Genomic DNA, 12,606 nt, shown 5'->3' on the forward strand with positions numbered 1-12,606 from the left:
TATATCACCCATCCCTAATACAAAGATTTGGTTTCATTTTTCTTATGTCATTTTACATAATATGTTTGTGATAGCGGCCTGTTCTTGTAAAATAATGGCTAAATATCGCTGTCGTGGTATCCGCTTGGTGAACTCCTCATGTCTTGTGACTGCTGTTGCCTTGTTTTCAGGTAATGGGGCATCACAATGCAAACCTAGACCCACTTGGCATCAGTTGTGTAAATTTTGATGAGGCACCAGTAGCTACTGGTTTCCAACATGTTGGTGAGAAATGTTTTCTGTCCCCTACAGCCGACAGACCACAATTAATGAGCCTGTTTTGTGTGATTGTCGCTTTCCCCTTCCCTTTATCTTTTCCTCTCTCTCTATTTCCTCTTTCCCTTGTTTTTCAATTCCTCCCTACACCCGACACTTCATTCCCTCTTCAATCACACATCCCACATCATATCCTGCTGTTCTGCTCTGCCTCTTCTCTTCTCTCCTACTATACCCCCCTCCTCCCATATCTTTTCCTTGTGGATGGTTTTGCATTCGGCTCCCATGTTTGTGGGGGGACCTCTTGTCTCCTGTAGATACGTGGTCACCATGTGGCTCAGCTGGACCCCCTTGGGATTATGGACGCTGATCTGGATTCATGCGTTCCCGCTGACATTATTACATCCTCAGATAAACTCGGTGAGAATTTATGAATGACCTTACATTCTGTTCAGGTTGCTGACTGGACTCTGGTTTGTCAGAACAGCTTTCCATGAAGGTTGATGAATGAATCTCAGCTTTACCTTCCTTATTTATTTAAAACATTAGGTAATGTGTTAAATTGGAAATTGGTGAAGAAACCAATCAACTTGCATAGAATGCAGCTTTATCCTTTTTTTTTCTATAGACTGACAGTTGTTATTCTGGATTTGCTGTGATGAGAAGGGCAGCAGCTTCCACAAATGGGCCAAACTCTCAATCAGAGATAGCTGCTCCACTCCTTTCTGTACCATATTAAGCTTAAGGAGGCTGGAGATCTTGAAAATTGCTCTCTGCTCTGTTCAACTCACTTGACCGGTCTTTGTGGAGACTTGGCTTTTAAACCTTGCAGTTACATGCACAATACTTCCCCTTGTTCTTCACACAGTTTGCTAACTGCTGAAGGATTGTGGCAGGAGAGGTTAGGCTAGGGACCTGTTAGTTTCCAGAAGTCATGTAATTTTAAATGTTTACACTATGAATCCATCATAGACCAACATTAGGTGAGAAATGCTGTCAAAAAGAGGTGTTTGAAGTACTATACTTTTACATATTGAAGGCCTATACTTTTATTCCTCACTGCCCCATTATAATTTGCATCAAACTACATATGGCATCTACTTTAAAGACTAAGGGCTATGCATTCAGAGAGGCAATTGTTTAATTGTATTTTAATATGTAATTTAATCTTTAATGTTTAGCTATGAAATAATTTTGGAGCTTAGCGAAGTGTCAATTAGTGAGTGCCATTACACTTAAAGCCAGTTTCTTCAGCTCCAGCCTTAAAGTAGTGTGTAAAAAGCAAGGTTTTTTTTTTGTTTTGTTTTTTTAAGATAGAGCAGCTTTTCTTAAAATTTGTTGGGGGATTGTAGTTAAAAATAATGCAACTTTTTAGTGTTATTTCTGTAAATTATAATTGCAATATTTTGTATTGCCACTAGGTTCATTGCCACAAAATGATTAAAGTTGTCTAAAGAAGTAGTTGTTTTAAAAAGTTTAAATTTTTGCAGTGAGACTATTTAAAGCTCTAACTGGACATTTTAAATGTACCAAATGTTAAATGGTAAAAGTGTCTGTCTTTCCTCCTGCTGCTAAGCTTTACTAACCCTGATGCTCTAACAGCTCTAGACTTCTTTATTTCCTCAGACGTAAACATAGGCACACACAAGATGCACAGAGTACAAACTGAGGAAACTTGTTATAAACCATATAAAGCTAATAATTAGATATAGCTGATTCTTGTTCTTTTTTATTATTATTATTTATATGTGTATTTAATTTAACAACTAATTTCTGAATCCATAAACTACAGTACTGCTTATAAGTTATTATAACTATATTATTGTACTAATAATGGAATAATGTTTAAAGTTTTGAACCAGTGCTTTCAAGGCATGTTTGATGTATTTGCTGTATGTGTATTATGGACAAGTTGGCAGAATGTTGATTAAAGTTGTGCAGTATGTAGGAATGAGTTTGTGTGATCAGTGCTTGCTGCACACAAAGAGGAGAGCTCATCGAACTCTTTAAATTGCAATGGTATGTAGAGGATCATAAAAACGCAAATGATATTTTCCACAATAATCTTATATTGGAGATTGTCGTACAATGCCCTGCCAAAAACATAGAATTATGGCCTCTAAGGTAAGTTAGCATTTTCTTTAGATATATTCACCCTCTCTGGGGACTAGTCTCTGCCTGGCACTGTGTGGAACTTAATTTATGCTTTATCTGCTGCAGTCACATCAGGTGTGATGTATGGTCGGCCATGGAGCTGTGATTGTTGCATTGCTGCAGTGTTGATTTATGTGCCTTCAAGCAAATGCTTGGTTTGGTGCTTGGAGGGATTTTATTAGTAGAAGGTTGTTTTATATATTGAATATATAATAAGATGCTAGTGTTCACCTCAGTGAGTGATTCTTTTGATTTCATTAGTGCTGTTGCTAGGTACTGTAATGTAATTTGTAATAGATATGCAGATTTGTTCATTGCCTTTCTCTTTGGGATTGGCCATGGAAGGGGTTGGGTATCACTAACTCCCAGTTAATTTTTCTTCTGTTACTGCCTCTCCAGACCTTACACATGTCAAGAAACGTCTAAGTGCTCTAACCATTGGAGGTAGGCTTTGATAACATGCAATGTTGTGCCTCTTGCTATTGATTGCTAGGCTTTTAGTAGCTGTGGTAGTTTTTAATGTTTTTTTTGTTTTGTTTTGTTCTCTGTGTGTTTTTCTGATTCTGGCAGTGTTAGTCAATTTGGTGGCCACTTGATTTTGTGCCTTTTTTTTAAGGATGTTTAAATAGATTTTATTTGTTGGAGAAACAGTTTGAAATAATTTAATTGATTACGAGTGAGTCTGTATTTAAGTGAATCATTGTGTTCAGTTAGACTGACTTTCATTTGCTGTAGAAAATACACTGTATGCAGTAGAATAAATGTTTGTATAGTAGATTGGTTAGCTTTTAGTTCTTTAGGTCTAAAGCTTAATCTACTAAAAATCATTAAAAAAAAAATAAATAAATAAAATTTGACGGCCAATTTGTACCTTTTTAAATAAATTAGCATTTTGCTTTTATACATTCAACTCCCCTTGTGAGGAGACAAAATAATTCAGCCTGTTGATTTAACTGGTTAAGTGCAATTAATTATTTAAAGTATGTGTTAAAAGAATTAACACAATCATGCGCATGTAAATTCTGTAATAAAAATATGGAATTTTCCTACCAGACGAGCAATTCATAGGGACGCACCGATTTATCGGCCAAACATCGGTATTCACCTTGTTGACTGCCATCGGCCTATCGGCAAATAAGATGTCATTCACAAATGACAGCGGCCGATGTTTATCTGTTTATATACAGTTGCCTACCCAGCTGCAGATTCGAAGATCCAACAGGTGGTACTATAATACCAACACCAAAGCGTTCAATTCTGGTGACTTTGAGAAGCATTTATTTATTTTCTCAAGTATGAGTAGCATTCATGTAACTATTGGCTAAAGCATTTCTTCCTGTAACCATTCAGACAGACGCGTTTTCGTGTTAAAAAAGCAAAACGCACCACAACGAATAGAGCAGAACGCAGGTGAATCGAGACTCCTTTATCAGTTGAAGATGTTCGTTTTAACTTGACACAGCTTCTAAAAATGCAGTGCTCCCGTGAGAGATGCTAAAAACACAGTGAAACGTGACGCAGTTGTCAAAAGACATACAGTGCATCCGGAAAGTATTCACAGCGCTTCACTTTTTCCACATTTTGCTGTTACAGCCTTATTCCAAAATGTATTAAATTCATTATTTTCCTCAAAATTGTTATTTGAAACATTGGTATCGGCCCAATTCAAGTTTGAATTACTTGTGTTTTTAGCCACACAATGAGAACCAGACAGTTTTACTGATTTTGCTGGTTCTCCTCAGTAAAGTTATATGTCGATGGTGTTTTGTTCATTGGTGATATTTTAGACATGTTGAGCTTCAGTGATGATCAAAAAAACTGAAATGGCTAAGTCCTTTGAAAATAACAGCAATAAACACAAGTTAACTTATAACTTCATATATTTTTAGCATTTATTCATTTATCCAGATGACTTAGAAGAAATACTACCACACAAGAAAGACATCAAAATGGTGAAAATAATGTGCAAATAATAACAAGTGCTGCAATACAAAGTTGGCCAGAAAAGTTGTGTTTTAGTATTAATGACTGTCCACTAAATGAACTGTATTAACAGGTAACACTATGCATCAAATTTAAGAGTATAACCACCTACCACCTCATCCAAAGAAACTAAGGAATGGATCTAACCATGACTGGATGATCAGATTTAGAAACCAGGATAGGCAGATTGGCACAGTTGTGTTTTCCAAAAGCTGCTTAACAGGCATATTAGCTAATATATACTTTTCAATTAAATTCTTTATTCAATTGACAGCATATATTTTATGTATGTGTAGTATGTATGTTAAATGTTAACAACAAAAAAATTATTAAGAATGAATAGAAGTTGTATATGAAGAACTAGAGATTTAGACTACTGTAGCTAAATGCTTCAGCTGGACTTTCGACTAAATCTATTGTTTTGCATGTTATTACACTTTTTATTTTAGCTGAGCATAGAGGGCACTAACAAATTGAAGTATTGAGAGTAGTTTAAAAAAAGTGATTGTTAAACTTTAGATAATGATGAAAGTCAAGCTATTATTCTTTTATTTTTCATTTTTGCTGTTGTGTCTGTTTGGATAAAAGTAGTCAGTTTCAGAGTAAGAATGTTTAAAGAGTGTGGATGATTTAAACGTACATCTCTATTTTTTTTACCTTGCTTTACAGAGTCTGAATTTCACTTTGCTGATATTTCTCATTCCTGTAATTGGGAAAAGGGTAATTGAAATGCTCTAAACAGCTGTCCGTACCAAATAGTAAGAGTGATGTATTTTTGATGCCTGTTTCTGCATAGCATTGTGTTTGCAGCATTTAAATGCACCTATAAGACATATAAATGAGCCTATAAGGTCCTGAGTTTCATTGCCTGTGTCGTGAGTGCTTAAAGCCTAAACAGTCTGTCGGTTATGCTGGTGCTATTGTGAATGGCTCTCCACATGATTACTGTCACACGTGTATAATATCTGGAATCTCACACACTATTTAAGGCCTATACGGCAATTAATGTTCCTCTTCAAGGAGAAAATATAGCAGAACTTTACAAAATTAATTTCTCCTTACTTTAATGTTTCACTGTTTGCTTTTATAGAAGCGTTATGGTTGTATACAGTGTGATATTTGCATATTTTAAATGTTTATTAGCAGTGCTTCTCACGTGCCTGCTAGGCTTTCATTTTGTGTATTGTAAATTAATTTCCCATTCATTTATACGAACTGAAGAACAAGTAGAAAATGTTCTCTGTTGTAATTGGCAGCATGCCACACACCGATCTTAAGTTGAAAAAACACAATTAAAATTGTAGTTATAAATTTTTTTGGTTTTGGATTCATAAAAGATTTGTTGCTGTAAAAAGTTCAAATGATGTCATCTTAATACACGCACGCATTATTAGGTGGATGTTTGTATAGGATATGTACTGTATGTAGACATTGTGCGTATGGTTAGGAATGCTTCTGCTCGAGCTGGTGTTTTGGGGAGGTTATTTTGGTGTTATATAAGTGCTTTGGGTGGCTTTGCTGTCCTCTCGCTTCAGATGTGGTGAAAGGTGGGCTGTGTGCGGCAATTTTAAGAAGTCTTTGATCCTTTTGGATATTCTTGGACACTTCTTTTCACAGATATACACACGGTTAGACAGAAGTACATTTTCCCTCTCTCACTGTGCTCTCTCTTTTTTTCCCTTCCTCTTTCTTTCTTGCTCTCATTTATGCGCATTGTAACACAGAGCTTCTGAGATCTCTAACACATCCACTCATGTGCCTTGAGGTGCATGGCTTCCTTTTTCTTTCTTATTTTTTTGCAATCCTACATAAAGGAATAGTTCTCCCAAAAATGAAAATTCTCTCATTATTCATTTACGCTGATGCCATCCCAGATGTGTATGACTTTATTTCTTCAGCAGAACACATTAAGATTTTTAGAAGAAGATTGAGCTCTGTCAGGTCCTTATTATAGAAGTACTTGGGTGCTAGCACTTTGACAGTCCAAAAGTCACATTTAGGCAGCATAAAAGTAATCCACACGACTCCACTCGATCAATGAGTGTCTTCTGAAACGAGTTTTTTAATCATCTATTTTATTTATTTTTTTCTCCCCAATTTGTAATGCCCAATTCCCAATACGCTCTAGGTCCTCATGGTGGCATAGTGACTCTCCTCAATACGGGTGGCGGAGGACGAACCTCAGTTGCCTCTGCACCTGAGACCGTCAACCTGCGCATCTTACCACGTGACTTGTTGAGCACATTACCACGGAGTCATGGCACGTGTTGAGGCTTCACACTATTCTCGTATAACTCACCATGCCTATAACCACATTATAGCAACCACTAGGATGTTACCCCATGTGACTCTACCCTCCCTAGCAACCGGGCCAATTTGGTTGCTTAGGATACCTGGCTGGATTCACTCAGCATGCCCTGGATTCGAACTCGCGACTCCCAAGTTTGGTAGTCAGCGTCTTTACTCGCTGAGCTACCCAGGCTGCCGCATCTATTTTTACACAAACGTACTGATTTGCTTTAGAAGATATTTATTAATAAACTGGTGTCGTGTGGATTACTTTTATGCTGCCTAAATATGACTTTTAGACCGTCAAAGTGCTGGCACCCATGTACTACTATAATAAGGAGCTAACAGAGCTCTATCTTCTAAAAATCTTAATTTGTGTTCTACTGATGAAATAAAGTCATACACATCTGGGATGGCATATGGGTAAGTGAATAATGAGAGAATTTGCCTTTTTTTTTAATATTCATTTAACACCGTTTCCATGTGACCTGTCTGACCTTACAGTACCACTGAACATACACAGCCTAATGCATGACAGGAGTATGATTATAGCATGTTTATTTTTTTGTAGGCACTGTATTACCATCAGTGTAATGGCTACTCATTTTCATAGATTCTGTTCATTTATAAAATTAACAAGCACTGTATCACAGCTGTCCGAATATACTAAACATTCAGAGAAATTCTTGGTATTTGATATTTGAAGACTAAAATGTTCTACCTGGCTGATAAATAGCATGTTGTGGTATTTAAAACTACTTTTAATTAGTGCTGCAGTGGATTATTAGAACTTCACCATTTCTGTGAAAAGTGATTGGAAGATATTTATCTGAGCATTAGGCTTTTAAATCCCTGTATAGGAAATCTAATCATTCAACTACCTTGTCCTACACTGAAAAAATATTTTGGGGTCAAGTAAATATAGTGAATAGATTAAGTATTTCTGCATTGAATAAGTTAAAGTGTGAACTTCAAAACTAGTAAATTCTACATTCAAATATGTAAAAATTAATGCTCTAGCTTAGAAGTAAATATTATTTATGATTGTTTATTATAAAGATAACTTAAATCATAAATCATAAATAATATTTACTTCTAAGCTAGAGCATTAATTTTTACATATTTGAATAGAAAACCTTGTCATATTTATTGTCTAATTTGAGTAGTTTCACAGGTAAGTAGAATAGGTAAATTTTAATTAACTTTTTGAAACTGGTTTTCCCAGCATGCACTTGGCTTGAATAATTAATGAGCGTGCATGATTTCACTGTTTGTACATTTATTTACACCGTTTTTATTGTTGATTTTGTTGTTCTGTTTGGAAACTACATTTTCTACTCAATTACCCATTCATGATATTAAAAAAAAAAAAAAAAGATCTTTTGATTGTCACCATCATCAGGTTTTGTGCAGCAAGTTTTCAGGTCTGCGTGCGCAGCCATTAAAGCAAGGTGATGTTGTCTAATAGACTACATAGTATTCACTAAGATTCTATGTGGAATGCCTTCATGTGTCATGCGGTACATGACTTGATACAATTAAAAACCTTTAAAATGCTAGTACACATTTAAAAGCATATCTTAATTCAGTGCTACGTTTCTTAATTGATATTTCACCCAAAAATGAAAGTTCAGAGTGTTTACTGTGTATGAGTTTCCTCCTCCTGCTGAAAACAAACTAAGATTTTTAGAAGAATATCTCCATACAATGCAAGTGAATGGAGATCAGACTTTTTCTGAAGCTCCAAAAATCACATAAAGGAAACATAAAAGTAATCCATAAGACTCCAGTGTTTAAATCCATATCTTCAGAAGCGGTATGATAGGTGTGGGTGAGAAACTTTATTAAACTTTTAAAAATGTATTTTAAATAAGCAGGTTTTTGGGAGTTATCAGCGTAGTGCTGTGCATGTAAACAGGCTCCTTGATTAGACTGATAACCCACTTTTTCCTTCTTTTTTTTTTTTTTTATTTCAACCCCCAAACTCTCCACCTCTCTATACTCATAATTTGCAAACCAACTTTCTTTTGTCTCTAACTCTTTCATCAATTCTCACTTTCTTTTTTCTCCTTTCAATTTACTAACCCCTGCATGCTTCTCCATCTTGTTTGTTTCTTATCTGCATTCTTGTTATCATTATTATTGAATTACATTTTCAATTCATGATACTATTGACTTGTACTATTGCTGTTTGTTGTATATTTTCATGCCACCATGTTTATTGTTTTAATAATGCATGGTATCACTGTCATCCATCCTGTTTATTTTATTCATCCCTCACTAACTCACATATGCTTATTTTTTTTTCTTCCTGTCTGTCATGTTTCATTTATCTCCTTCATCCCTCTCTGTTTTTCTTTCTGATTAACACATCCCTCCATGTTTATGCTCAATGGCATCTGTGCTGGCCTTCTGTTGTGTGTCTCTTTCTTTTGACCCCCTCTTGTCCTCCACTCTCTCTATCCACCCGCTCCTCTCTCTGGGATGGGTTGGACGTGGTCTGTGTTTGGCTGTCAGGTTTCTATGGATTGGAAGAGTCTGACCTGGATAAAGTGTTCCGCTTGCCCACCACTACCTTTATCGGTGGCAATGAGAGTGCTCTGCCACTCAGAGAAATCATCCGCCGACTGGAGGTGAGCGAGAACCAGACTCAGGTTCATGAATGTCTCTTATCTAAGAAAAACAGCTTCTAATGGATGTTGGATGCTGTGTTAGATGGCGTATTGCCAGCATATAGGGGTCGAGTTTATGTTCATCAACGACCTGGACCAGTGCCAGTGGATCAGACAGAAGATTGAGAGGCCTGGAGTCATGCAGTTCAGCCTGGAGGAGAAGAGAACACTTCTGGCTCGCATGGTCCGCTCCACCAGGTACACACACATCATACTTGAATAAATTGTATGTGGGAGATTACAACTTTCATACCTCTGACTTGCAACATGAAGTGTTCTGTTGTCAGATGTTCCAGTGATGTTGGAAGAAACAAGATGGCAATTTGATCATTTGTTTTTGAAGTCCAAAATACAGTGGCTTTCTATTGCTTATTTTCAAGTAGGAAGTAGCACAAGCTCACTCACAAGCCACGTTTCCACTAACGGGCAAGTGCAAGAGCCAGTTTCGTTCACACTGTCACTTCCAGGGCTTCATCATGCCTCCTCGGGGCTTCCTCATGGCCTTTGGCCCGCTGATTACCCTTGGGCCAAAGAAGGCCAACTGGGGATTAAGGTTGGGTCAATGTCAAAGGCAGAGTTTCGGTAAGATGGGTCTTGCTTTCCACCAAGCAAAGCACAAAATAAGCAAAAAAACGGCAAGTTCATGCTACACAGTGTTCATTTTATGGGCTAGCTAATCTCCAGATCTTTAGTGATCACTGATACCTAAGCTTAAGCTTGTCTCTTTGGGGGGAGGGGTTGTGTGATGTTGGAACCAGGGCAGTGCATTAAGGGCAGGTTTTAGGGCTGATAGATCTTATGTCTTGAGGTCCGAGGTTACTAAGGCCACATGCATACACCCCTACAGAAGTAATCAGGCTAAGACATGCTCTAGAACAGTGGTTCCCAACCCTGGTCCTGGAGTACCCCAACCCTGCATATTTTGGATGTCTCCCTTATATAACACTCCTTATTCACCTTATCAACTCATTAGTAGTAGTGTCAAATAAGGGAGACATCCAAAATGTGCAGTGTTGGGGGTACTCCAGGACCAGGGTTGGGAACCACTGCTCTAGAAGTATTATTTCTTTTTTTGTATTTTACAAAGAAGTAGGACCGGAAACCTACCATGACAACTTTAGCGGCAGCCTACACTGGGTTGCAAAAAACTACAGTATGAACGCCGAATAGACTGAAATCCACCAAAAAGACATCCAAGTCCACTTTCAATGCAAAGAGAACTGTGTTTTAAAGAGTCCACTTAAAGAGGTCTTTATATGTTTGTTCAATATTATACACCGTATATGTAGTGAGATACTTTTATATATTTTTTTTTGAAGTGTAAAAAGTGGCTAGTGACTAGAAAAAAAACGTCTCATTATTTATCACACTTCTTTAATATATTACATGCTGATTTGTGCAGGTTTGAGGAGTTCCTGCAGAGAAAATGGTCATCTGAGAAGCGCTTTGGTCTGGAGGGCTGTGAAAGTCTAATTCCTGCACTCAAAACCATCATCGACAAATCCAGCCAGAACGGAGTGGACGCAATTATCATGGGCATGCCTCACAGGTGAAGAAAGAAATTGGGAAGATGGGAGAATGCAGAGAGAAAAACTGATTATTTTGAGTGGTTATTGTGGAAGTGAATGTGCTGTTATGGTGATTGGTTTATTGAAACGAAGACATACTCACTCTTTCTATTTCTTTCTGTCTCTTTAGAGGGCGTCTGAACGTGCTTGCCAATGTGATCCGTAAGGAACTGGAGCAGATTTTCTGCCAGTTTGCCTCTAAACTGGAGGCAGCTGATGAGGTCTGTAGGGGATGTTTTAAGGAACTTTATTGCTACAGAGATATTGCTTTATTACTTTTTAAATCCTCATGAGCTTATTACATGCATCAGAGTGTTTGATAATGTGTATGTGTAACAGGGCTCAGGAGATGTCAAGTACCACTTGGGGATGTACCACAGGAGGATAAATCGTGTGACTGACAGGAATATTACCCTCTCACTGGTGGCCAACCCTTCCCATCTAGAAGCAGTGAACCCAGTGGTTCAGGGGAAGACTAAAGCAGACCAGTTCTACTGTGGAGACACAGAAGGCAATCGGGTGAGATATACAATGCCTCAAACCAACCAGAGTGTGTATTATAAAATTAGGGATGGACATTTCAAGTAATTCTGAAGTAGAGTACTCTTAACACATAAAAAAACAACTTTTGAACCTGTTTTTCTTAGGAAAAAAATAAGCACTATGCATAAACGACAAGATCAAAATTAACAAAAACATTTGCACTCACACATAGAAACATACTTTACAAGTCTTCTAAAGTGATACAATCACTTTAAAAGAAAATAGTAAATTAATTATCCCATCAAAAACAGGAAGAACTCAAAGGTCTGTCAAAATAAAAGTCCCATTTAAATGAAAGCTCTATTCAACTGGATGCGTTAAATTGAAGAATAATATAACTACTGTATAAAACTGTTCCAAAAGTAGCAATAATACTTGTAATAACAATTATATAATATTAAATGGTTGTTTTGATGATATTATTATTATTATTATCTGTATACAATATCACAAATGCGAGTGTTATATTAGCATGTTGTGATTCAGCCATAGCAGCCTTGTGCCACGGGTAATAAGATTTTTTTTTTATTAATGTTTTCATTAATACTAATAATGATTGCATAAAATAGGCACATAATATTGTAAAATCGATTGCAGGCCCCTGAATAGAAATCATATCGTGGCAGACTTTGAGGTATCAGCAAACATCGGATCGCTGGCTAAGAGAATCCATATAAGATTGTATCATGATGAAAATGATGATTTACACCTCTAATATTTCAGTGCATTTTTGTCTTTATACAGTGGAAGGCTTTGTTCATAAAATGTTATTAAACAATATATAGCTACATATTGGTTTTTGTCAAATTTTTAATGAGCTGTTTTTACAGCTTAATTTCAATAAGTGGTCAGGTGGATGGCTTAAATTCTCTTAAAAACCAACAGATCTTAATTTTTATTTCTCTGTTTGTTTTTGTATCAGGTGATGTCCATTCTGCTCCATGGTGATGCTGCATTTGCAGGTCAGGGAGTTGTCTTTGAAACCTTCCATCTGAGCGATCTGCCTTCCTACACCACACACGGCACTGTGCACGTGGTGGTCAACAACCAGGTACACATGCCCAAGTAAACCAATGCATGACAATACATGCTAATACACACTTCACCAAATGATCACTAAAAGTCCATATTGTGTCTGTTTC

General features: G+C 36.9%; 1 protein-coding gene across 3 annotated transcripts in view; it reads left to right on the top strand.

The window, feature by feature from the left end:
* Positions 1–12,606, top strand: part of LOC127620897 (2-oxoglutarate dehydrogenase complex component E1) — a 45,220-nt gene that overhangs the window by 20,136 nt on the left and 12,478 nt on the right. The window contains exons 4-12 of one of the 3 annotated variants that reach the window (XM_052094239.1): positions 573–675; positions 2,809–2,853; positions 5,062–5,112; positions 9,199–9,314; positions 9,397–9,551; positions 10,756–10,902; positions 11,052–11,142; positions 11,261–11,440; positions 12,387–12,515. In XM_052094239.1, the coding sequence (XP_051950199.1) occupies positions 573–675; positions 2,809–2,853; positions 5,062–5,112; positions 9,199–9,314; positions 9,397–9,551; positions 10,756–10,902; positions 11,052–11,142; positions 11,261–11,440; positions 12,387–12,515 (1,017 nt within the window). Of the gene's footprint in view, positions 1–170; positions 265–572; positions 676–2,808; positions 2,854–5,061; positions 5,113–9,198; positions 9,315–9,396; positions 9,552–10,755; positions 10,903–11,051; positions 11,143–11,260; positions 11,441–12,386; positions 12,516–12,606 lie in introns of all 3 variants that reach the window. The other 2 variants (XM_052094241.1, XM_052094240.1) reach the window with 2 other exon arrangements.

The sequence above is a fragment of the Xyrauchen texanus genome, chromosome 27 (assembly GCF_025860055.1).
Source record: "Xyrauchen texanus isolate HMW12.3.18 chromosome 27, RBS_HiC_50CHRs, whole genome shotgun sequence".
NCBI classification, from domain to species: Eukaryota; Metazoa; Chordata; class Actinopteri; order Cypriniformes; family Catostomidae; genus Xyrauchen; species Xyrauchen texanus.